Source organism: Toxorhynchites rutilus, chromosome 3 (genome assembly GCF_029784135.1).
Source record: "Toxorhynchites rutilus septentrionalis strain SRP chromosome 3, ASM2978413v1, whole genome shotgun sequence".
Classification (NCBI taxonomy): Eukaryota; Metazoa; Arthropoda; class Insecta; order Diptera; family Culicidae; genus Toxorhynchites; species Toxorhynchites rutilus.
Window position 1 is genome coordinate 229,123,641 of NC_073746.1, and position 27,486 is coordinate 229,151,126.

Here is a 27,486-nt window from a genome sequence, read left to right on the forward strand (position 1 = left end):
CATGTAATATATATTTATTTAATACAGTATCGACGTATGGTAGCGATATCCGTTCAGGGAAGCATACAAATACTGATCCTAATACAATCCCATAGACAAGTCACAGGTGGGCTCGTTTGCTGAAGAAAAAAAACATAAACAAACTTTCTCATAGCGGATGATCTAAACCTCAAATTACGTTAAACGAACAATGGTTATTCTTGAATGAATAATTAATTAAGATAGAAACGATTAGCTAATTAGATTATTTATATATTGATCAACTTCCTAGCTCGTGGGTGAGTAGCCTTTAAAATCACTTTGGAACGCATTCTATTCATCACAGTGCAGTTCATCTCGACTTTGGTGAATTATGAATAATAAAACCGCGACACAAATCCAGGACATCATCCTGACATAAACATCTAACGTGAAACAAACTCGTCAGTATATTGTTTGAATTGTTTGCTGTTGCTGGTCAGGCTTATGGGTGACATCGATATTCTGCTGCTGTGACTCTCGGTACGATTGTTGATTGACTTTGCTCATCGGAACCCGGAAAAATGCCTCCGCGTTGGAGAGACACTTGGATGGTTATATCACCGATTCAGCAAAAGCAAAAACTTTCACCAGCGTGCCGATTACATCCCGAATAATCAACAACCTTAGAGGAAACACACTCTCACCGGGAAGGATCTGTTGTAGTTCCAAGGATAACGATAGCACATTGCTCACATGAAGTGTTCACAACCAACAGTAACGCGTGAAACAGTTCGTTAATCTCAGTCATCGTGTTTTCTCAAGGACAACAAACGGATTTGCGTCATTTCGTTGACTTGTTTTCCAAATCTGCATACAGATGTCGATGCATCCAGAACCACAAAGTCGAGCTAACATTTTAGGTAAAGAAACCAAATGTGTTTAGTCGTTTAGTATCGTTGAATAGAATAGGAGTTCTGCTCCATGATATTAGTTCTTTTTTCCAAAGTTGTAAGAGAAATTCTTAATTTTGCACACTAATCTCAGTCGTACAACCGGGACGCCAAACGGTACATTACTAAACAATCTTGGAAAATATCACCAGCTGTTATAAGGATTCAAAAAGAGGTTAGGGTGAAAAGTAGTAAGTGAAGACAAAAAGGCTTAAATACTTAAGAGTAGTAAACATTGTGGAAAAGTGTGGAAACATGTTGGATCCCTATGCTAATACGACCATGAGAGTGCTGGAAGCAACAAATTTCAGTTTGTTACTCAACGAAACTTGGAATGCCTTTCTCGACGTTGTCGGTGAGTGAATAAAGTATTGAAGTTCGAACATACGAGTTACATAAAAAAAATCTTTTTTCGTTTTTTTTTTCTTCATAACCATACCTGTTCTTGTTATGAAAATTGGAGTGATTCACAACGTGACAACGTTCTACCAAATATAAATTGAAATGGAGAATTGCTGAGAGCTGTAGATCAACATCGCATTCAGAATATCTATGGAGCTGGTCCGCATTTTCGTTGCAACTGGTTTGTTTCGCTAGTGCAGATGTTGTTTCAGTCAGGTGTATAACAGGAAGCGGCGTCCACTGAGATTTTGATTTGTGTATTCTGTATGACGTCTTCGGTGATGCAATCGTTTTTAGAAACTTTTCAATTAATTGGATTCAGGATCGTTTATATTTTAAGCTGTAACAAAGCCGTATTGTACCGTGTACACGATAAGGGAGGTTGGTCATCAGTTGAATTATTTCAAATACACAGTGTGTGATGTCCTGAAACGATTTAGAAAACATCTGACTATCAATAAACCCTGAAATGGCAAAAAAAAATCAAGTTATACCGGACCATAAATCTGAGCCACAAAAGCGCTCAAGGAGCTCTTTGAGCATTTGCTGACGAAACACGTGCGCATCGTTATAATGTTACGATTAAGTTAACGAAAGGATTGCCTCCGGAAGAAGTGGCTGTCTGACTGTTTTTTGTTAGCATTATGAGGTTCATTACCTCCTCTGGCCCGACTTGTCGAATTGTCACGAATCAAATTCGACTAATAGTGGTACAGCTAAAATGACGTTAATATGGTTGAAACGAGCATAATCATTTCAAATTGATTTAAGTAAATTTTGACGCCTAGTAGTAGACTACTAGTAGTAGACAACCTATATGGAATCAGACTTTAGTAATTAGTTGATGAAGACACCATATTTCAAATATGACGCAGCGGGAATTAAGTCACGAATCTTTATTCGTGAATCCGGAAATAGAAAAGGAAAGAGACGAAATACATTTTAGAATATTCGATAGGTTTCGAAGAAACAAAACCCAATCGATCTTTTCCGTCTGAGCCGCCGAGCGAATAAGTTCTTTAAAGTCACGATTGGAAGTGTTTTTTTTTTCGGTTGATGAAAGTGAGACAAATTAATAAAAAAGAAAAGTTTTCGTAATCTAAATTTAAATTACTTTTCCACAAATTTTCGGAGTTATCTTAAATCTTTATTTTAAAAGCGTGAGTTGGTGCGAAAATTAACGAACAATTGAAGTGAGTTTATTTTAATAGAAAACAAAAGCTTTTGTGCAATAGGTTTTTTTTTCATTTTGACAATAGAATAGTTCTTGCTAATTTGTATATAGGTTGTACACGGTTGCAGCAGTTCTTTGCGCACCTAGACGACAGAGGTAAATTATAAAAACGATTCTATGGGGATATAGAACAGGGCATTAATGAACACCATTAATTTATGTAGCCTTGTGGCTCCTAGTTCGAGTGCGTGTCCGGATTATATTTAGATCCGCCATTCGGATCCGGTGCATCGGTTGAATCCCCCGGAGTGGCTTATCGCCTCGTGGTTGCGTACCACTATAGGCCATTCTGGAGTGCGTTGGTCATCGGAGAGGAAGCTCGGTCTCACGGCTGCCGTACGCTACAAGCGGCACTACTCCACCGTGGTTGCATCAGTTACGGGAAAAGACTGCCAACGCCAGAGCGATTCCCGAAAACTCACGTCGGTGAAAGTGGTGTGAGCGCTTCAGCAAACATCAGGCTGCTTCATCGTTCCAGCCCGTAGCTGCAACGTCATCGATTTCGTGAGTACCCTGAAAACATAACCGTGTGCACACAAACCCCTCAATAGTAGGTAAACTATTATACAAGTAGGACTCTCGAATAGAGTAGGGTTGGAAGATTGACGTCATCGTTAGGAGTTAGGTGTAAATAGAAAAAAATAGACGATTGAAAGGACTAGTTTAATTTATCAATTTCGAATTCTACTTAGTTTTTTTATTTATTTAAACAATTTGGTTGGTTTGATCGATTTGGTTTTACTGATAGCATTGAAGGAAGATACTGTCGCGTGGCAGATTGAAACACTAGTCCGGGCAACAGTAACTTTGAATCCCGACAGAGGACCCAAAAAATCTGACCAGGTCAATACAGATTGTGGAAAACTGATCGATTGTGAAAAACAAACAGAATAAGAAGGCGAACTGCAAATAATGAGAAGAAATTCAAGCAAGAATGGGCCGTTCGACGAGAAGATGATGAAAAATAAAAATAAAAAAATAAAAATAAAAAATAAGAAGAAGAATTCTTTCAAACTTACCAGTCTTTTGTGTGTTATTCCAAACCTGATAAATATGAATAAGTGAAAACAACTTTGCACGAGCAGTTTAAACCTGAGAGATAAAAACTAAAAAATGAGTCTGAAAATAAAAAAAAATGTCATATTTCTCAAACCAACAAACAACTAAATTCTGCATAGTTTTGAAATCATTTTAAAAAGGCTTCCCAGTTTAAATTGAATTGGATTGAAATAAAATTGGCGTTGAATTCATAAAAAAAAAGTTCCACATGTATTAATGCGACCTATTTGTTGCATTCGAGCAGCAATGTATTCTTCCACAAGCCCGCATGAGGACTAAAAACTAAGTTGCACACAGAAGAGATCCAGCCGAAACAAATAAACCATGATTCCAATCAGCCTCATCATCACCTGAACGGCAAAAATTTGTTGGTACAATAATGGATAACACCTATCCAGTTCTCAAAAATGAATTGTATTTCACTTATGGTCGTAATTCGGCTTAAATCCCGTTAAAAACGGTACATTTTGTGCCTGCGAACTACGATCTGCGGACGTAAATAATATCTTGCTATAACCCGAAGAAATTGAATACCAGGTTTCATGTAGTAGTAGGCAATAAAAAAAGCAAAAACTAGTTTTGAGACAATCCGCGATGACAGTTGACAGTGTTTTTAGAATTAGCTTCTCTGTATTGGACAGCAACATGGCGATGTATTATACTATTTACGTTGGCTATTACCTAAAGCTGTTCCAACGGCGAACACACCCTCGACAAATTGCAGTTTGAGTGGTTCAAAATATCTTTTATCTTGTAATTTTGTTGTAACAAAAATCGGTAATGCATTTGTGTAATTTTGTCCTTCAGTCACAAAAGAAAGTGATTTCTGCATTAAATAGTGACCGGGGATGATAAGTAGATATATTTCAAGAATCCCAAGCGCAACATATCATATGTTGACCCCGGGCAACCAACACAAGCGATTACAATACCAGATCGCTCCACTGGGATCGCCAGACGGTGTTGTGTTTGAAATCAGGTGATGCTGTTGGTAGTGAACGCTCTCGAAAATAATTGACAACAAAGGCAACACTTACTGGTTTCTTTTGATTACAATGACCCGTCAAACCGAACACGATCCCCCAGGAAACAATTGAGCTACTCAATTGAGATCAACTACCGCACTTGGCTTGGCTCTTCCCCTTTGCCACTTGTTTTTATCTACTGGATACTCATTCGCTAAACTACACACCAATAATTACGATGATATGGTTCTCATGAGAAAGTGAAATTCAACACTTTGAGCCCCGATCGACAATGAATTTTCCGTTTGGCGCACGTCGGTCCCTGCGGACCAATGATGGAGTTTACTAAAAATCATTTTATAATTAATTCACTGTTGTTCCCAGTGCCGATACTCTCCAAACGAAGAGTCCACTGTCGATGAAACCGGCGTGAACCAACGGAAAATCCAGTGTCAGTTCACCCGAGGTACTGAGGCGGGACTCAACGTGTTAACTTTCCAGATCAACCGCATGTTCATCTTACCCCTAATTTCCTTAAATAACAATATATACAATATATACAGCATCTTCGCATAATATTCTATAGTTCTATAATATTTTTGAATTGAGACGTCAATGCCATTGTCATTGTCATTGTCTTCAATAACCATTAGGAGAATATTGCTCATTTACGCCAAGTTCGAAATAAATTTTAGATTCATTTAAAATGGGTGGGTTATATCTATGATATAACCGCAAGGTTGACGTGGGACTACCTTAGCTTAGCAATATTTTTTTTAATTTGCATTGATTAAATTTTTTATTGAATGAAACATTTTTTTTCTCTATTATAGTGACTTTCAACACATTTTAGCTGGTTCGTCACTTTTACTTCCATTTTTGGAAGAATGTCGGGAGTGAGAATTTAACTCGTGATCTTTAGCGTTAGAGGTATGGATGATCGCCTCCACAAATGAAACAATTTCCGTATTCAATAAAATTCAATATATTTGCTTTGTGAGTAAAAAGATTGTATAATGACATATAAGACAATTCACGCATTGTGATAGATGATGTTCTTCGTTACAAGTAAATTTAATGATAGTCCTTTTACGTTTGTTATGATGACATCTTGGTTTAGAAGTCTGTGTTAGGCAAACACATTTCAGTCGGAACAAAAATGCCCCCGATTTGCATGTATTTGCAATGCCGATTTCCCCAGACACCTCGGTTTAGAAGTCTGTATTAGGTAAACACATTTCAATCGGAACAAAAAAGCCCCCGACTTTTATGTATTCGCAATGCCAATTTCCGCACGCTCCTTGAATTTAAAGTACGTGTTAGGGAAACACATTTCAGTCAGAACAAAAATGTCCCGACTTACATGTATTCGCAATGCCAATTTCCCCGCGCTCCTTGTGTTTAGAGTCTGTGTTAGGAAAACACATTTCAGTCGAAAAAAAAACCCTGATCTGCATGAATTTGCAATGCCAATTTCCCCAGACACCTTGGTTCTGAAGTCTGTGTTGGGGCAACACAATATAGTAGGAACAAAATGACCCCGACATACATGTCTTCGTAATGTCAATTTCCCCACGCTTCATGAATTTGAAGTCTGTGTTAGGGAAACACATTTCAGTCGGAACAAAAATGCTCCCAACTTACATGTATTCGCAATGCCAATTTCCTCACGCTCCTTGGATTTGAAGTCTGTGTTGGGGAAACACATTTCAATCGGAACAAAAACACCCCCGACTTTGAAGTATTTGCAATGCCGATTTCTCTAACGCTGCTTGGTTTTGATGGCTGTGTTGGGGAAACCGTGAATCAAAACGAGGTAGTTAGGGCCTTTAGATAACGCTTAACATTTTACAGTTATTCAATTGTTTATCTAATGAAAAATAACATTTTATTAATAGCGATAGAAGTGTAGCCATATTCCCTATCAATTGATGCAAACATCTTTCCGATCCAGTAAGAAATGTTCGAGTTATAAGTATTCGGAATCTTTCATTTTTTCCTGCATGTTCTGTGTTTAGGTTTTCATTTTACCCTCCATATACTCCGGTTAGACGTAGTCCCACGTCAAAAGAATTCCATCAATTGAAAACGATTCTCAAGAATTGTTGAACTATTTTATTTTCATTAAGTTTACTTCTTTGAACATCAATTTCTATTCCAATGCATCATTCGTTATTCTGATGTTGTATCTAGACAAATCGCTTCCTCTTTCATGTCGTCCAAAAATATCTTGGCGGTATTCCATTGAATATGTTAAAGATGAAAAACTTTGTCAAATAATAATTGGTAAGTTGCATTTCAACAACATATTTTTCTTACTCAGGTGACAATCCCGCTAATATCTACATCTGGGGCTTGACAGCATGGGCTTACGGTCTGTTCTGGTTTATCGGAGGATTATTTATCTTCATGGATGTCACCAACAAACCTGCTTTCATGCGAAAATACAAAAATCAACCCGGCACAAACGAACCCGTCGATATGGATAAACTGAAACAGCTGGTGAAAACAGCATTGATCAATCAATTTATCTGGGGCATTCCAACGACCTGCGTCACATATTACGCGCGAGTTTGGTTGCTGAATAACATACCCGACATACGGGTTCTACCGTCAATCTGTATAATCATTCGGGACTTGCTAATATGCGTTCTGGTTTGGGAGGTTACCTCGTACTATAGCCACCGTCTACTGCACGCCAACTTCCTGTACAAGCACATCCACAAGAAGCACCACGAATGGTTGGCTCCTATCGCGTGGTCAGCGATTTACGTTCATCCGATCGAGTATCTCGCCAGTGGACTACTCCCGGTGTACGCAGGACCTGCACTGTTGGTCAGTCATCCAGTGACAATTGCAGTCTGGTTTGTGTTTGTCATGATGACCACTCTGGAAGATCACTCCGGTTACCACCTACCGGTAATTGGAAGCTCAGAGCAACACGATTATCATCATTTGAAGTAAGTTGTCAGCTAGCGTCCATCCGTATGTGTTCCGTATAACTTGAATTCCCATCTTATTTATTGCAGCTTCAACCAATGCTACGGATTATTCGGTTGGTGGGACACTCTTCATGGCACGAACGAAGAATTCCGGAAAAAGAAACAATACTTACGTCATAAGCGAATATTTTCCACAAAATCGGCCAGAGAAATAGTTCCGGACAATTGAAAAAAAAAATTAAAAGAGGTGTCCAAGACACGACCTCATTGTAACGTAGGACTATGAAAATAATAAAAAAAAATCTATCCGTTAGTTTGGTACCTGATTTATGTGTTTGAAGAGAGCCTAATAACTTGGGAATTATCGAAATTCGCTCGTAAAATATTTCATCAAAATTAGCCATCTAAGCTGTAAATTTTCTTGAAAGACGTAGCCTCAAGCTAAAACCAAATGACGCATTTCTTGCATTATCTTCAATCGAGATAGAAAAGAGGATCGCTTTGTAGTGAACCTCAGGCTGTTACTATTATCCTTAAATGAAGTAAATATGAATATTCATGTAACACGTATAGTTTTAATTGATCGATTTAGGTTTATTAATATCTACAGTAGAACCTCCATTATCCGAAAAATTAAGTGGCAACCGTGCGTAACGAAAATAGAGGATAACTAAACATGAGGTGCAAACACGAAAAAAATATATAAATATTACAAACTATGTTGAAATTTATACATAAATCATTAATACATCATCCTACTGCAAGATTGTGTATTCCTGTGGTCATGTTATTTGAAATAAACGAGGAAAAATAAAGAGTTAGAGTCTACCACTCACTGACAACGAGACTTGCGATGGATTTCACGATATCGAATAATCTTGGTTCTACTGTATTCAGCAGCCAGAAAAGTTATGAAGTATGACTAACACAATTTCAACCTTGACAAATAAATCAAATAGCTAAATTAAGCTCATGATGTTACCACAGACCGATGCAAAATGTGCCTTAAGGGGGGATCCCCGCCTGGAAGGTCGAATAAAATAAGTAAAAAAAAATGTTTCATTTTTTATCTGAAAAAACATGGTTCCGTGAAAAACTCGTTTGGAAATTCGTACAGCAATACTATATCCCTTGAGATTACCCCATACTTTTGGCTGCAACTTCCCAACGAAATAAAATACCGAAAAATCTTTTTAGAACAACATTTCTGAGGGGATAAGCTTCCCAAAGATGCACAAAAAACCAAAATTCTTTTTTTTTTGACCTTCCAGACTGGGATCCCCCCTTAAGCTCGTTTTCTCGGTTTTTTATGAAAAATCATATGATGCCAAGATTTTTCCGAGTGGATTGCAAAAACTTGTAACAGAAAATGAAAAACACAAGAAATCATTACTGTTTGGCGAACGAATTGAGTACGCCTGGGGTGTGAACAAACCAGTTTTTCCATTGAAGGTAAATCACAATACAAGTAAGGTAAATGATTTTGGTTTGTCCAGTCGAAAATATGATCCACTTTCTTGAATGCTCTAGTTCAGCACACCTGTGTCAAATCAGATATTCAAATGTTTCAAAATATATAAATAAAATAGTCTTTTTCATAATTTACAGTAGTTTTCTAGTATATTTTTACAGACTCACATGTTCTAAAGGATTATAAAATCCACCTTCTATTGGTTTCAATGTGCATCTCATTTGAGCAACTTTGAATCAATCACCAGTTGATTATTTGGCACGTATTCAGACCTTTTCTGGATTATAACGCTTACACATATTGTAAACCTTGCAGACTAGGGGCTTTTCAACAAACCCAAACTCGTATTAATTATATGTGATTTTCATGAAGAAAAATCGATTTGCAATTACTAGTTGCGTGAAAGCACCCTGGAGCGGGCAAACCAAGATCATTTACCCTACTATATTTTTCATAATAATTTTTGGCAAGATTCAGATACGTATACACTAGTGTGCCAATGAATGTATGGGAAAAAATCGACCCTAAAATTTCAAAAAGTTACCCTATACAAAATGCTCACCACCTCGAAAAAACAACCTATGCCAAATATCAGCTCAATCGAACCTTAAGAAGAGTGGCGTAAAGCGATCACAATTTGAGTTTTTTTGAAAATCGAAAAATCGCCCAAGGGGAGAGTGAAGGAAATCGGAGTCTTGGAAAAAAAAATTTGATGTCAAATATCTTAAAATTGCATCACGAAAAAATTTTTTTTTTTCAAAAATCAACACTCTGAAACGACTTTTTTTCGAAATACGAGACGAAACGTATGGGTTTAAGTGACAATAAAAATAGTTGTCTCGATTTTTCATTCGGAACTTGTTGCGAAATGTTGATTTGCACGATGATATACCCTATGCAAAATATCAGCTCATTCCAACTTGGAGTAGACGTTAAAATTTGAGTTTTTTGAAAACCGAAAAATCAACGGAAATCGGGGTTTTCAAAAAAGTGTTTGATGCCAAATGTCATAAAATTGCATGACACGTCGAGATTTACAGTTATCTTAAAAAAATACGGTTTAATTAACTGAAAATCAATATTTGAATGTTAAGGTGAAAGATACTTGGCTGTTATAAGTACAATAAAGTAAAAATCGTGATTTTTCAAGATTTTGATTGAAGACCAAATTAAGAAAGATAAATGTTGAGTGTCAAAGAAGCGATTAGACAGTTTTAATTTGGTTGATATAAACAAAAAAATGTAGCGTGGATTTTTAGAACAAAATTGAGAATAACATTTTAAAAACCAATATTTTTTTTAGTTTTTACTACCTAAATGCTACTACTAATGCTGAAGAATGCTAATACACTAATTTAAATTTTTCACAACTATATCATGTACTAGTTTTCTCATCTTTCAAATGGAAGCAACAAAACAGAGCCCGAAGTAAAAAAGAAGTTTGATAACTCTGTCATACTTGGAATACGAACATTTCCGTAGGATTTTTCATTAAATATTATCCTCTATCACCTCTTGAAAGATTCTTGATACTTGATTCTTGATATTTTTTCTGATTTAAAAAGGATGAATGAAAAATTAAATTCATCTTTTATATTCAATTAACAATATTACTGTTTCATATTTATAAAACAATGAAAAACGTTTTTTTTTAATAAATTATATACAGTGAAAAAAAAATTGGAGACTGTATATAATCGAGCCCACCCTATATTGTAATACCATATTGAATCGTTAAAAAAAACTTTCATTTTAAGTAAATCTTTTAAAGAAAATTTCGCTCTATTGAAAATCAACTTTAATCAATGGTATCTGGCTGTTATTGTATATAATTAATCCAGATCGATCGTGATGATTTTCTTCAGGAACGAATCGATTGCGTTGCGTCTCATGTCGGAATTCATATAATCAATTATGTTTTTTGCGTTAATTCATGAGTCATGAGGGGTACGAGTATCTTCACCGTCGTCGATCTTTGACATCAATATTTCCTGTACGAAAATATTTCTGAGTACTTTTATAGCAAAAAGCGAAATTTATCAGAAATATAACTCATTCTCGGATCAGTATGAACTTCTGATATAATTACCAAACGTTGTCTACAAAAAAGTAACCTAAAATGTCAGGTTTCGGACGCACATTTCTATGCGTTTCACAGTGATTTTTTTTTTGTAGACAGTTACCATATGTTACAGTTTTAGCATAGTATAAGCATGATTAGTCTTTGTGCCACCATCAAACCTTACACGATCAATAATTCCATCAATATCATGATGTGTGCAGAGCATATTGAAGAAAACACTAACCATGGAATGTGTTAATCATATCTTTGATCACGATTTTCTATGTTTCGAACATCGACAAGTTAAAATTAATTATATCAATGTTGACAATGTAAACAATAAGTGTCAGTTATACAGCCCAGCAAAATTCGTTCAGTACATCGTTTTAAAATATTGAAATTTCATGTTCTAACGATTGACAACCTTCGATGATATTTGGTAATTCCATGATTGTCCTTCCAGGAATCAAGGCAGTATTCTAGTCTAGAAGTTAAAACAAAAATCATGTTTTTTTTTCTTTCATATTTATGTAGTTTAGGCATTCAAGAATATACTCTAGAAAGGACATATCGAAAATCCTATTGTTTACTGAGTTCGAGTCATTTTGGTGATGTGGTATCTAACCTGCTACGGCCATAACAATGCACTTCAAAGGCGTTTTTCTCGAAACTAGTTTTTTCAAACTGGCGTACACGATGTCTCAAGTCCTTCTTAACCGATTTGGGTCGTATTTGTATGGATACAATCTGCAGGCATCTCCATATCGCATGAACCTCTAAAAAGAGATATTTTTTATTTGACTATTTTTTAAAAAAATCGGGAATCGTAGGAAAAACCATTTTGAACCGCATTTTGTTCTTCAAACGGCCGTCATTTTGTCAAAAAAGAGGTTTTTGACTTGTCCGAGGTTCATGCGATAGCGGCATCTTTAGTGATTCAGAATCTGTTCGATTTTTTTGATTCAGATAACCAGAAGGGCTGGAATCGTGTACCCCATGGCACAACTTTTTTTTGAACCACCTCACTTCATCAGCTCTTAACTATTCTAGTTATGTATTTTTTTTCTCCGTACAATTTTTGTTTTGTTGTTACAGGAAAAATGAACAAATAATGATATAATGGATGGTAAAAATATACTTTGTTTTATTTTTACGAAGCTCGAAAAAACGTCCGAAAATAGTGTCTCTACACTAGAATACCCCCTTAAAAGAGAACGTTGATAATCGAAAATCACTGGAATAATGTTAATGTTTATACCTGCAGATGGGCACCAGCGACAAAAAAAAAAGATGAACAGCAGTATGACTTAGCCGTATATCAACTCTGCTAGAGGTATTATACCACCCAACTATTTAGCCTAACGGTAGGCAACATTCATTCAAGCAGATCAAATAATTGCTTCGAATATTGGGTTGTCCGCAAAGTTTGAGCCGGTTTTTGACTCGTCGAAAACTGTTCAAAGAGCTCTTCTATGCCGTCCAAAGTGACGAAGTTCTTGCCTTGGGGGTATTTTAGTGTCGAGGCACGAGAAGATGGCGTACACGGTTCCACCCCTTCTGAATATCCTAACTCTTACTGTGGGAACCAAATGCTGAATTCGAAGCACCAATCCTAGTTTCCTTCACACCATCTCACAGTGGGGCCGTTCTGAAAAAAGATGGTCAAAAATCTTTTCTCGTCTTACGTTACATTTTAGAGCATGAGTGTCTTCAGAAAAGTTATTCAGAATGTTAATTCGAATAATTTGGTGGTTTCATTTAAACTCTTACTAAGTTACAGTAAAAATTAAAAAAAATAACTTTTCATACTTACGTAATAGTTGAGTTATGTCTTCAGCAATATTGTAGAACTATAAATTTTATGAAACTTTGCCGAAGATATATAATATCTATCTAACAGTCCTTCAGATATATAACAGTTTTTCTGGGGAGACTATCTAAAAACTAGTTTTTTATCTTAAGTTATGCTTAAATCACATTATATCAACTCAATATGTTCCACAAAGTTTTAGATAACATGAAAATATATAACTTTGCCGAAGACACTATTAGTGTTAAATAACAACTTTGCGATGTACAGTGGTTACAAATCAAAAATATGTGACTTTTAATCATTAAATTTTTCAAAAATGTGCACGTTTGTGCATCAATACTCAACGTCATTTTGTTCGTCAGGGTTTTAAGTATTCGGCAAACTTCTTTTCGAACTCGGGAACTCTCGGGAACATTACTTTTTATACTAATTTTCACAGCACATTTTACTTAATTTTAGTCTGTTTTCTTCATAATTTATCTACTATTTATGTTTATTTGCATTATATTAATATATAAATCAATTTTTGATTCTATCTCATTATCAGACCTCAAATTTGAGTTATTTTGCGGTAGTTTTATTGCAGTTGGTGATAGCAATTGGTCCTTTTACGATTTTCGTTTTCGCAAGCTGCTCATCAAAGAGTCGGATGTCATAAGCAATCTTAAAAAACAACCTGATTACTGATCTCTCTGCAAGTTGAATTTTGAAGGTTTAGAATGTGTTTATACGCCTTTTCTTGGTTTGTGATTTTTCAGAATTTAAGCAGTGTCCCGCGATACAAAAATATATATATTTATAAAATTTTGATATTTTTTTAGAATTTTGAGATCTCCCCAGAAAAATAGTTATATCTCTGAAGGACTGATAGATAGATATTATGTATCTTCAGCAAAGTTTCATCAAATTTATAGTTCTACAATGTTACTGAAGACATAACTCAACTATCTCGTAAGTATAAAAAGTTAGCTCTTTTAATTTTTCCTATAACTTAGTAAGAGTGTAAATGAAACCGTTGAATTATTCGAATCAACATTCTGAACAACTTTTCTGAAGACACCCATGCTCTAAAATGTAACGTAAGACGAGAAAAGATTTTTGACCGTCTTTTTTCAGAACGGCCCCACTGTGCATCTGTCCGATTCAAAGAGATTGGTTTTAGTCTCATCCGTATAAAATATCTTGTTCCAAAACTCCTTAGTTTTGTTAACATATGCCTTAGCAAATTGTAGTCGTTTTTTCATATTCACCTTTGAGATGAAAGATTTTTAACAGTTAACATGACCTCTTAGATTGTTCCTATATGCTGCTCTCCGGACAGTGTCTGTGCTGACAGGTCTTCCAATGATGTCGGCTACCTCGGTAGTCAATTTAGGAATGTTTGTATTAGGGTTCTTTCGAAATGTTCGCACAATTACTCGTTCATAATCAAAAGACTGGATACGCTTGTGTCTTCTACTCGGTAGATTTTCCATAGTTCCTTCGTATTTCCACTTGTTTATTATCATTTTTGCTGTATAGTAGGTTCTTCCGAGTATAGCTGCTATTTCCTGCAATGTCTTTCCACGACAATGCATACTTATTATGATTGTACGTGTAACAATATCTATTTATTTCCTCTGATAAAAAAAATCAAACATCAATAAAAAACAAAAACCAACACTGCCCAAACAATGTGTTGACACCAATCACTGATGAAAAAAATAATGCTAATTCGCAAAGCAACTTACTTACAAAACTAATTTGTTCCGAGAAATTTATGGTGTACACTCAATTTTGCGAAGCCTAGAATAGAGATTGTTTTCAATTTTTAGGAATAAACAATTAGCAGAAAACTGTGTGAATAATTAATATGAATGAAAAGAATCAATGTATTCTAAATATTTTATACTAAATAAATGGAAAGTATCATGAAGTAGCATTTGTACATTCAATTTTGCGATTGACTGTATGTCGCATTTAATTAATTACTTTTTTACCCTGAAAAACTCAAAAATAACAAACCACACGAGACGAGTATAAATATATGAAACGTAGGTTGTTGTATAGTGGACAGCATCTAAGCTAGACGTCTGTGTTTTATTTTGCACTAGCTGACCTGGCAAACTTCGTCCCGCCAAAAATTCGTTTTTTGTTATCAATACCTTCAAACATTCACGTTTTCTTACTATGAGCAAGTTCATGGGTCCAATCGCAGAACTGTTCATTGATTGATCTTCTATTCGTCTTCGTGGAATTTACTTTTTACTATAAAATTCCTAGTATTTCTAACAAAACTCATCATTAGAATATCAGATTGTTTTCAGACACAATTCTCGTTCAAGATTTTTCAACCACTTGTAAATAACATGTTTCTCCGCTACATGGAATAAATGTTTCATACAGAAAATATAATAGAATAAAGACAGCCCTAAATCGGACAATGCCTTCCTCGAGTTCTGCTCTTATCAACACATCTGGCGATCCTTTTTTCTTGTATAGATAGAAGAAGGTATAGGAGTGCGTTTCATCACATTAAAATACATTTCCAGTTTCGAACAAAGATCAATTTCGCCAGCGCAAACATCAAATGGACTAACAGCACTTGTCACTATATAATTGTAGAATATATTTTTAATTGCCTTCACAACCTCCATATGCCAAATTTGGTTTCGTTTGCTTGATTAATTCTGGTGTAATCCAGAAATTTGTGTTTCATTTGTATGGCACACCCCCCCCCCTTGGAGAGGGGGGTGGAGAGTCTAACCATCATAGAAATATTTATTGCAACCTAAAACCTCCACATGCCAAATTTGGTTTCATTCACTTGATTAATTCACGAGTAATGCAGAAATTTGTATTTCAATTGTATGGCAGCCCTCCCTTAGAAAGGGAGTTGGAGAGTCTAACAATCATAAAAACATTTATTGCACCCTAAAACCTTCACATGCAAAATTTGGTTTCATTTGCTTGACTAATTCTCGAGTAATGCAGAAATTTGTGTTTCATTCGTATGGCAGCCCATCCTTAGAGAGGGGGTGGAGCGTCTAACCATCATAGAAACATTTATTGCACTTTAAAACCTCCATATGCTTAATTTGGTTCCATTTGCTCGAATTATGCAGAAATTTGTGTTTCATTTGTATGGCAGCCCTCCCTTAGAGAGGGGGTTGGAGAGTCTAACCACCATAGAAAGGGGGGGGGGCTGCCATACAAACTATCACGAAAACGTTCCCCGACCCCAAAAACCCCTACATACCAATTTTCATGGTGATCGTTTCAGTAGTTTCCGAGTCCATAAGAATCAGATAGACAGACAGACAGAAAGAAATCCATTTTTATATATATAGATTGAAGATCCATTTTATTAGAAAATATTAACAATGTTATGTTGTTATATGAACATAACATTGTAAATATTAAACATTTAAATATTTTTCATTAATGAAGCACAGTTTATTTTGAGATATTGAGTTCAAATTTATTCCGGTTGTACATTTTCAACTCTTACATTTTAAGAATGACATTCGATTTCGATCATATAGCCACCGCGGGCCCGTTTACAGTGATCGATCCATCGGACTTAATTTTCCACTACTCAGCCTCACATTTCGACCGGAATTATGCGAATTACGCATTGAATTTTGTCTCTGAGCTCTACTAAAGTTGTTGGCCTGTTGGCACTGGTCTATGCCAACATAGTCCCATAAAAAGAAATCCAATGGCGTCAAATTGCAAAAAAAAATCACCTAGCCATGTTTGTTTTTTTTTTCAATCAGCCTGTACTTGAACAATAGGATTTGAAACAATTTTTTGGAACTTTTCAGTTTTTGATTCGATAGTATGATCAATTTTTATTTCCTTTTGGCGTGTCGTATCATTTGGATTATAAAATATCACTGCTTTGTTTTTTTTTCAATTTATTGCGAAAAATATCAATACATAACTCACAACAATTGATTTAGTTTTCTTCCTTCTCGAGTTCAGTTCATATCGATGAAAATACACATGAGCGGTTTATCTAAATCAGTGAAATTGAGATAAATCAAAGGATCAATTCTAAAGATCGCACTGCAATAAATTTGTGCTAATTCACCGTTAAAATTATCCTGCCGGATCTTTCCAACATGAACACCAACAAATCAGGAACACGGCCATTTAGTACATATTCAATACTGTTGTTAAAAATTCGCAGTTATCGTTCAACTTCTTCATAATCGCTTATCAAAGTCAAAATATTTTCCTTTGCATCACTTAGATCATTTACTTCCATGCCTTCAACATACGGTCATTAAATATAATTCCAAAATATTATACATTGAAAATACTAACCTTCATTCAAGAAGTGATGAAAAAAAGCTTTCCTTTTATACATCTGTCCATACTTCAAGCTAATCCTCTCCCAGGCAGACCGTACGGCAGTGCTGTTGGAGAGCATACATGTCGCCCGTTCTACCTTCGCCAAATCACCTCCAGGAACGGCTACCGGTGGCTGATAATTGATACCGATTTTGAATCCCGTCGGACACCAATCTACGAAATTAACTGCTTTCTTTGATTTCAGCTCCTGGATAGAACGATTTATATCCACAGGAGACACTTCACCCCTATACAACAGGCAGCAGGACATGTACTTCCCCATACGAGGGTCACACTTAACCAGCTGACTGCCCGGTTCAAAACAGTCCGAGGTGATTTGCGCAGTTGTCATCTGCTCATGTTTAGCGTTTCTAGACGGTATTAAGGGTGCGTAGGTAATCAAGGGGTAATGGATTCTAGGGTAAGGGACGAGATTTGTTTGGAATTCCAGAAGATCTACATTGATGGCACCAGAGAATCGCAGAGATGATGTAATGCATGAAACGATCTGAGCGATTAGTCGATTCAAATTTGTATACGTTGGTTCCGATACGTTGAGACTCCGATCGCAAACATCGTAAATAGCTTCGTTGTCCAGAAGAAACGAACAATCACTGTAATCCATGCCAGCATGTGACGAAAGAACAGCGTTATAAGGCTCGACAATAATGGGCGAAACTCTTGGCGATGGAAATATGTTAAACTCTATTTTCGATGTTTTACCATAATCGTCAAGCAATTTTTCAAGTACAAGCGTACCGAACCCAGAACCGGTTCCCCCACCCAAACTGTGGAAGATCATGAAACCTTGTACAGTGGAGCATCCCTCAACCACCTTTCTAACGCGATCCATCACCACGTCAATCATCGTTCGACCCAACGAATAGTGACCTCTAGCGAAGTTACTCGAAGCATCTTCCTTGCCCGTGATTAGCGTACTCGGGTGAAATAGATGCCGATAGGCCCCGATTCGTATTTCATCAATAACCGATGGTTCCAAATCCATCATAACCACACGCGGTACGCAGCGGCTTTGACCGTCACAGCTGAAAAACGCACTGCAGTCATTATTCATCGTACAATCACAGAAGCGACCGTCCGGATAGATTCCATGCTCCAGACAGTATAGCTCCCAGCAAGCGCTTGCCATCTGCACCCCCGCCTGACCCATGTGCAATTGTATAATTTCGCGCTGAAAACAAGAGAAAGCGAGAAAATTAACACATAAATTACGTCGTAAGTTATGATAAGACGTGATTGTGCTGCAATAGCTGCGAATTTTTGTTTGTCGCGTTTAATTATGGCCGGAATGTCGTTCTTTCATCTCAATAACATAATTATTAAATTCCTGCGTTTTTCACTTTTCAACCGTATTAGCTGCTGTTTGAAATACCGATAAAATATCAAGCAAATATTGTAGTTAGCGTACAATAAGTATTCTTCTTCTTGTTTCTGCACTATAGTGACTTTCAACACTTTTGGCTGATTCGTAACTTTACTTCCATTTCGGAAAAATGAGGTATGGATGTTTCCACTACGCCACATCACTTCCCACAGTAAGTCAATATTGTGAATCATTTAACCCTTTGAGGTCGTATTAAATTTGGGCATGAGTGTCAAACTGGTCGGAATTATTTTTCCTTGAAAAAGCAGAGGAACATGCAAGATTATGAAAAATAAACATTTTTTTAATTTTTTTGTGGACTATACATACGTTTGAATGTTTTTATGGTGGTTAGACTCTACACCCCCCCCCCCCCCTCCTCCTCTTTAAGGGTGGGCTGCCACACAAATGAAACACAAATTTCTGCATTACTCGAGAATTATTCAAACAAATGAAACCAAATTAGGCATATTGAGGTTTCAGGATGCAATACATGTTTCTATGATGGTTAGACTCTCCACCCCACTCTCTAAGGGGGGCCATACAAATGAAACACAAATTTTTGCATTACTTGACAATTATTCAAACAAATGAAACCAAATCAGGCATATTCAGGTTTTAGGGTGCTATAAATGTTTTAATGGTGGTTTGACTCTCCACCCTCCTTTCTAAGGGGGCCATACAAATTAAACACAAATTTCTGCATTGCTTGAGAATTATTCAAGCAAATGAAACCAAATTAAGCATATTGAGGTGTTAGGGTGTAATAAATGTTTTCATGGTGGTTTGACTCTCCACCCCCTTCTCTAATGGGGGGGGCTGCCATACAAATGGAACACAAATTTCTGCATTACTCGAGAATTATTCAAGCAAATGAAACAAAACTTTGCATGCGAAGGTTTTAGGGTGTAATAAATGTTTCTATGGTGGTTAGACACTCCATCCCTCTCTCTAAGGGAGGGCTGCCATACAAATGAAAGACAAATTTCTGAATTACTAGAGAATTAATCAAGCAAACGAAACCAAATTCGACATGTGGAGGATTTAGGAAACAATAAATATTTCTATGGTGGTTAGACACTCCTCCCGCTCTCTAAGGGTGGGCGGTCATACAAATGGAACAAATTTTTTTGCATAACTCGAATGCTAATCAAGCTCAATTTGGGATGTGAGGGTTTTGGGTATGAGGAATGTTTTATAATGGTATGACACCCCTCCCTCCTCTGGAATGAAGAAGGGGTCCCATAAAAATATTACACATATTTCAACCAAAAATATTCCAACCAAACATGACAATTGAAAAACTTCGGAAAACTCTGAAGGAAAAAGGGAAAATTCGGAAAATTTAGTTCCCATATGTTCTACAATTACATAGTGACAAGTACAGTTAGTCCATTTGATGTTTGCGCTAGCGAAATTGATCTTTGTTCGAAACTGGAAATGGATTTTAATGTGATGAAACGCACTCCTATATCTTCTTCTATTTATACAAAAAAAAGATCGCCGGATGTGTTAATAAGAGCAAAACTCGAAGAAGGAATTGTCCGATTTAGGGCTGTCTTTATTCTATTTTATTTTCTGTATAAAACATTTATTCCATGTAACGGAGAAACATGTTATTTGCAAGTGGTTGAAAAATCATGAACGAGAATTGTGTCTGAAAATAATCTGATATTACAATGATGAGTTTTATTAGAAATACTAACAATATTAAAGTAAAAGGTAAATTCAACGGGGTCGAATAGAAGATCAATTAATGAACAGTTCTGCGATTGGACCCATGAACTTGCTCATAGTAAGAAAACGTGAATGTTTGAAGGTATTGATAACAAAAAACAAATTTTGGGCAAGACGAAGTTTGCCTGGTCAGCTAGTTCGTTATAAAAATGATTATGAGCTTGAGACACTTATGCGATTATTCCAATGACATCAGACATTTATGCAAACAGTAATTCTAATATTTATGAACAAACTTTTCCATCACACCAAAGTGTTACAATGGCTAAATTCTGCTGTTATGATTTTTGTCCCACATTTCTATGCATTCAACGCACTGGCCATTGTCTTGTGTGGGTGATGACGTTGTTTGATACTGAGTACCGTTATCTATTACTCATAGGTACACCGTATTGATTAGTGAACAGGTTCCCTAGACATCAAGCTACGTTTAGGAAAAGCATAAACTGATACTTGGTTGAGTAAAATATTAGGCTGTCAAAAAAGCCCTGCGGTATTTCCGCGAGGTGTCGTTGTAAGCGTGTAGTTCTAGTTGTATTCATTGTATCGAGTCATACTATAGCTTGTTGGAAAGGTATTTTATAGTCCTTGTCCTATAGTCGCGCTATAATATAGTCCTTGACAGTGTTTTGTTTGGTTAAGTCGTTCGTGAGTTATAGTGTCGCAAATATGGAGCAAAATAAAGAGAAAATCCGACATATTTTACAGTACTACTATGACAAAGGCAAAAATGCATCTCAAGCTGCCAATAAAATTTGTGCAGTTTATGGACCCGCAAAAAAACATCTTTGACCGTATCGACGCATGTGAATCGCTGCTGAATCGCAACAAAATCGACCGTTTCTGAAGCGGATGGTGACTGGCGATGAAAAGTGGGTCGCTTACGACAACATGAAGCGCAAACGGTCGTGGTCGAAGCCCGCTGAAGCGGCTCAGACGGTGGCCAAGCCCTCATTAACGGCCAGGAAGGTTCTGCTGTGTGTCAAGGAATAATCTATTATGAGCTGCTTCCCTATGGCCAAACGCTCAATTCGGACCTGTACTGCCAACAACTGGACCGCTTGAAGGTAGCACTCATGAAGAAGAGGCCATCTTTGATAAACAGAGGCCGCATTGTCTTCCATCAGGACAACGCCAGGCCACACACTTCTTTGGTGACGCGCCAGAAGCTCCGGGAGCTCGGATGGGAGGTTCTTTTGCATCCGCCGTATAGTCCGGACCTTGCACCAAGTGACTACCACCTGTTTTTGTCCATGGCGAACGAGCTAGGTAGTCAGAAGTTAGCCACAAAAGAGGCCTGTGAAAATTGGCTATCCGAGTTTTTTGACAATAAGGAAGCGAGCTTCTATAACAGGGGTATTATGAAGTTGGCATCTCGTTGGGAACAAGTCATCGAACAAAACGGCGCATATTTGACTTAAAACAGATGATTGTAACTAATTTTATGAACAAATGAAAATTCAAAAAAAATACCGTATGACTTTTTAGACAGCCTAATATAAGATTAGCATTGTTTTCTGCTGTGGTGGCTGAGAGCAGACAAACGACCACAAAGAGTTAAACTACCAAGATGGCAGTGCGATAATTAGTACTCGTTTGGTGTCAGACAATATTTAAAGCTGAATTATTTAATTGAATTCCTGAAAAAATAAATTAATCACTATCTAGAGCTTTCAAGACATCGAGCATGTTGTTTGGTCGTGCGAGATGTATCTTGTAGCCAGATCGAATGAAAAAACCATCTTCGGACCCGAGGGAAATAACCCAATGTGCCGTCGCGGGATGTGTTGGCTCGGTTAGACCTTGATTTATTAGACTTTATTATTTATTTCGTCAATCAAATGTAGACTACATATGTTATTACAATGTTTTCTTATATACTTATTGTTATTTTCACGACGCATGTTTTTTATTTGCTCTCTATTCATGGTGATGTCAATTTCGTCGCAATGACGATTGTACATAAGCATCGTGCGATCAACAGGAGCGTTGCTTGCACAATTTGTTCTAGATGATTTTACTTGGAATAAGCTCCTTGTTCTTAATTGACGTCCTGGTACATAAAAGTTTAAGCCAGATAACAATTCCGCGAACCGTACGCGTTGTGAAATAAGATCGTTTATAAAGAAAAGCATTGTAAGTTTTCTACGTTCTGGAAGTGTTTGTATGTTGATGAGCATGCAGCGTGTTTCGTATGAGGGAAGAGGGAATGATGCCCAGTTCAATTTAGGAACTGCATACAAAATAAATTGCAAAATAGTTGTCCCATGTTACTTTTTGACGTTTTCCACTTTTCTTCATAAAACGTTGTTTTTATGCATAATCTTACGGAAAAACACAAAAAAAAACATATAGTTTATTCCCAACTTTAAAAAAAACATCAAGTTCAATTGTCCCATGTTGGTATTCTATTCATAACTGTCCCACCATGTATTTTTTGTAGATCCATAATATAATAAGTCGGTTCAAGTACAAGAATTTCATGTCACACTTTCAGTAGGCCTCATGCACTCTTTTCTGATTTGGAAGAACGAACTAATTCTCAAACAAATAAGAAAAAGTTTAACAGAACACGTGTGCACCTTGTTGGCGAATACCTAATAACAAAGAGATTTATATTCTGCGAAGGTGTTGCGAATCACTCATTTCGTCATAAAACGATGTTTCTATGCATAATCTTTCGGAAAAACACAAAACAATTATCGTTTGTTCCCAGTCTATCAAAAAACAACATCAAGTTCAATTGTCCCATGTTGTCCCTGCTCCAAATGATCAAATAAACAAATAAACAGATATTCTAGGCATAACAGCCCCACCATGAATTTTTTAACCCATAATCAAGCTTGATTGATTCAGTGAGGGGATCTCATCACATTTCATTTAACAATAGTATAGTGCTTATAAAAAACCCGGTGTATTGCTAAATTAAAATGCTTAAAGCTTTTGGTAGACAAATATGCGAGAAAACTTTGATAGCGTTTTTCTCAGTTGCTGATTTTGGAACATGGGACAACTATGCGTAGAACAGCAGTATGGGTCCTAGAAGTTATGTGCAAGGCGTTTTATGAAGCTTTTGTTTTTGCAGCCATTCCATGCCAAACCGATATAGTGGTTCTCAGATTTCCATGAAAAGTGGTAGTTTTGTTCTTTATCGCAAAATATTAGCCACCCTAACGAAAATATTTAAAAAATACGGGTCTAATATTTTGCGATAAAGAACAAAATTACCGCTTTTGACGAAAATCTGAGAAGCACTATATCAGTTAGGCATAGAATGGCTATATATATATATATATTTTTTTAATTATTATTTTGTTGTCACATAAGTCATGCCAGAAAACAAATCACAGTCTAACAACCGATACTCTAAATGTTATAAAGAAATTGATACATCAAAGTATTGATGTTGATCTATAACCATATAGTAACATAAATAAACTATTATAGAAATAAATTTTAAAATTTGATTTTCATCAAGTTTTAGAAGCATCGGTATTTATTAAATTATTCGATACAAACAAGACAAAGTTCGGACCAGCAATTATATTGAACACAAAAGGATAACAGATTAGCAAAGCTTGGGCATACAGTTAACAAGTGGAAAATTTAATTATTGAATGTCAACTAAAGAGGAATGAAGTTGGCCTCTCAAATCAAAAATATACATATAAGCATTGGATTCACATCACTTACACTTTTAGCCATCCCGTTTTCGTTTGTTTGTGATATTCATCCAACTCTAGTAAACAGGCTATTAGAAATTTTTTTCTAATTTTCCAGCACACCACAATTTGAACTAGTTTTTCAAAATAAATGACAAGAACGTCACGACTACTACGATCTTTCTAATGTGCAACGATCATGAAAGTCACCCAAAGGCAAGTAAAATCAACAATCCAAAGATAACCAAAACATCTCCCCCATCGAGAATCCTCCATCAACCAAACTGTCAAGTTTTGTTGCGAAATAAAATAACTCCCAATGCATTATTTATATCCGGCGGCACCGCGCTGGTATGATAAACAGGAAGTGGTTAGATAACTTTAGTAATCAGTTACATGAACGAAAAAATAGGGATGGTTTTTGGTCATTCATTCTCATCACTCATTGTTCTTGTCAGCAATGGCAGCTCTCGTGTGTGCATGATATGTTCTTAAATGTTCCGCCAACTGAATGCAGCACTGGAAAAATGCCAATCATTCGCGGTGGAAGATTAATTGAAGAGCACATGAAATGCGTACCCTCTCATTGCCGAATTCAGAGAATCAACTCATCGAATGTCGACCTAAATTATGAGGTGCAATTCTTTCAATTATATCGAACGAAATCTCCGACCACGCTGATTTGCTGATTTTTGGCTTCATCTGGGCCAAACGCTTTGAAGTCAATTACGTTTTTCTATATCTAGGAATTATCATTGCCAAACACATATGAATGCTACGTAATTAATCATGTTGAAGTTTAACTTGAGTTTTGATCGTCGATTCGCTGTCATGCTTCGGGACCGGATTAGAAGGTAAAGAAATTTCACAAAGTTGGATTAAACTGTTCGCTGAGACCTGATAATGTCAGTGGAGCACAAAAATGACACCAGATTCAGTTTAAGTTTTGACAACTGTTACACAGTATTTCCGTCATGCTTGAATTTTGCAAATTAGGGGAAGGATATCCGGTAGAGTACGAGTTGAAAAATATACAGCCAGACTATTAAATCTACACGTCTCGGATCCTGATGATTCTCACGAATGATGAGTATGAAAAGAACGCTAGTTATTATACACCATATTTTCGGAATTTCGTAGAAAATAAAAGTTTGCTCCAGTTCTCTTTCCGTCGGTTCACTCTGAAAATACACAGACGACGAAAAGATTTCTAAATTCGACCGGTTCCTTATGAGTATATAGCTAGTTCCTTATCCTTATAGCTAAAGAACGAACTGCACCACTCACTTATGCGTTGCCGTATAAGATTAAGCATACGCGTCACGAATATTCTAATTAAATCAAGATTCTTGTTAAAAGTAAAAAGAGGTAAAATTTTCGACACAAATATCATATCTATGCGGAGTATTCATCCAGAGCCAAGCACATCGTTGAAAAAAACGTTGAAGTTTTGCATTTGCTAACTCATTGATTGGTTTTATTGAAATTGATTGATAAACTCAAAAATACTAAAGTAGAAACAAGCCGGTGATACTAATCAGTAAGTTGAGAGAATGCAGGCGTTTCTCTGCTCTGCAACGTAACAACGTAACCTAGGCGATTATCTAGTAATATTATTCAAATATTCAAGATACAGCATATAGGCAAGCGAATTCGCACATCCTATTCAGAAAAAAAATCTAAATTTCGGACACGATGGTCCATCGGCTCCTGCTAGTCTCTCCGATCAACCTTGAAATTTACAAATAATTTTCCGGTTCTACTGTGGCAGACCGGCTGAACGAACTTTGTTCACTTTAGCAGCTGTTGCCCACAGCGGTTACTAACCGAAACGAAATGCAGCTCAAATCCAATCTGGAACACATGCGTTCATTGCTTCCAACTGCTTTTCATCTGCCTATACGCACACCCAAACATAGGTATTTGAGAAGAGCAAAAGCACAATTTACTGGATTCGTTACTCGAAATACGCATATTCATAGGAATACGTAAACGCAAACAATGCGATTACGAGAAGTCGAGGTTCCTGAAAGGAATGCTAAACTATTGAAGGTAACATAAAAAGAAGGGATAAAAACGCAGAATTATCCTTCATGTAAAAAGTTTCTAGTGCACTTCATCACGTGTACGGTGGTACGATAGGAGGATGAGCCTAGATGAAAAGTATTGAAATCGTATAAAAAATCAGATGTGCGCGCACAAATTCACACCAACTCGATGCACTATTTATCTGCACCATCTTAAAATAAAATATATATATCTTAAAAAAAATATATATATATATATATATATATATATATATATATATATATATATATATATATATATATATATATATATATATATATATATATATATATAGGGGTGGTGATTTCGACACCTCCTTTATTTCGAAAAGTTCGGCTCAACTTGGTTTTGACGTACGACTACATCTTTTATTTCTATATAGAGCAATGGTGGCCCTCCGACGTTGTTTATGCGGCCCGCGGCCTGATTTTGAAAAAAATCATATGAACGAAATTATGAATATTGTTGAAAATTCTTCCATACAATTGATTAGAAATAACATTGCGAGTAATTCTTGTTAATCGTGTGTCCAAACTAATATTTTTCTGTTTTTATTTCCGTTTTTTTCGTGCTAATTTAATCTTCTGACAATCGTTCTCGTCAGTACTCAAAAGACTTTTTCACGTTTTTAGTTCTGTTCTGCTCACACTCATATAAATTCATGCAAGTAACGGCGGTAAACTCGGGTTTATACGTTGTCAGTTACTCGCTGGCGAATAAACGTCAACGATCCGAACAATTACGAATGTACCCATACCATGAAATTTGACATTTGTGTAAGTCCAGTGGATTAATTTTTCTCGCAGATGTTGGTGATTCAAAGCCCATAAAGAAATTCTCCAATTTTCTCTACCCCATTCAGTTTCGATGCAGAAAACATGCAGATGGATCTCATTGAAACACAGTGTGATTTAGAGTTGTGTGACAAATTTCAAAACCATGATTTCTTGAATTCCTACTCCAGATATGTTCCAGAAGCGCGATTTCCAGAACTAATAAAACATGCTCATTTTATTACTTTTTTGTTTGAATCCGCAAATATTTGTGAGCAGTTATTATTAGTTATGAAAGAATTATAATCAAGGTGAAGGAACAAAATCATTGAGAGTCGTTTGGAAGACACGCCTCGCATCGCTATCTCAAGCTGATTTAGATAAAATGGCTCAAGAAAAGTAGTTCGAGAGAAATCGAAACAGTGTTGAACTTCTCTCTCACCAAGTTTCGTGGTTCCATCGATACTTGCTCTGTTTCCTAGCAACGATAAAATTCGGTCTGTACGTGAAGCATGTGGCATGTGTCACGTTATTTAAATGCGGAAAACCGGCAAAACAGATCTACGAGCTGCTCAAACCGTTTCCTATCGATGAACGATTCGTGTTCCGTACACTACAAAAGTACAAAGAAACAGCTGTTGTGGGCGATAGGCCCATAAAGAGAAG

At 36.4% G+C, this 27,486-nt stretch overlaps 2 protein-coding genes across 2 annotated transcripts; one reads left to right on the top strand and one right to left on the bottom strand.

The window, feature by feature from the left end:
* Nucleotides 1–1,166: 1,166 nt before the first annotated feature.
* On the top strand, nucleotides 1,167–7,742 carry LOC129774947 (fatty acid hydroxylase domain-containing protein 2-like). Its single transcript, XM_055779053.1, has 3 exons — nucleotides 1,167–1,266; nucleotides 6,895–7,531; nucleotides 7,601–7,742. Exons 1-3 carry the CDS (start codon nucleotides 1,167–1,169, stop codon nucleotides 7,740–7,742), a joined length of 879 nt encoding a protein of 292 aa, XP_055635028.1.
* Nucleotides 7,743–16,813: 9,071 nt separating this feature from the next.
* LOC129778076 (tubulin alpha-8 chain-like) lies at nucleotides 16,814–24,142 on the bottom strand. The gene is made up of 4 exons (XM_055784730.1): nucleotides 24,012–24,142; nucleotides 17,171–18,389; nucleotides 16,935–17,113; nucleotides 16,814–16,859 (listed from the first exon to the last, which is right to left on the bottom strand). Exons 1-3 carry the CDS (start codon nucleotides 24,021–24,023, stop codon nucleotides 17,034–17,036), a joined length of 1,311 nt encoding a protein of 436 aa, XP_055640705.1. The 5' UTR covers nucleotides 24,024–24,142; the 3' UTR covers nucleotides 16,814–16,859; nucleotides 16,935–17,033.
* Between the last annotated feature and the right edge of the window lie 3,344 nt (nucleotides 24,143–27,486).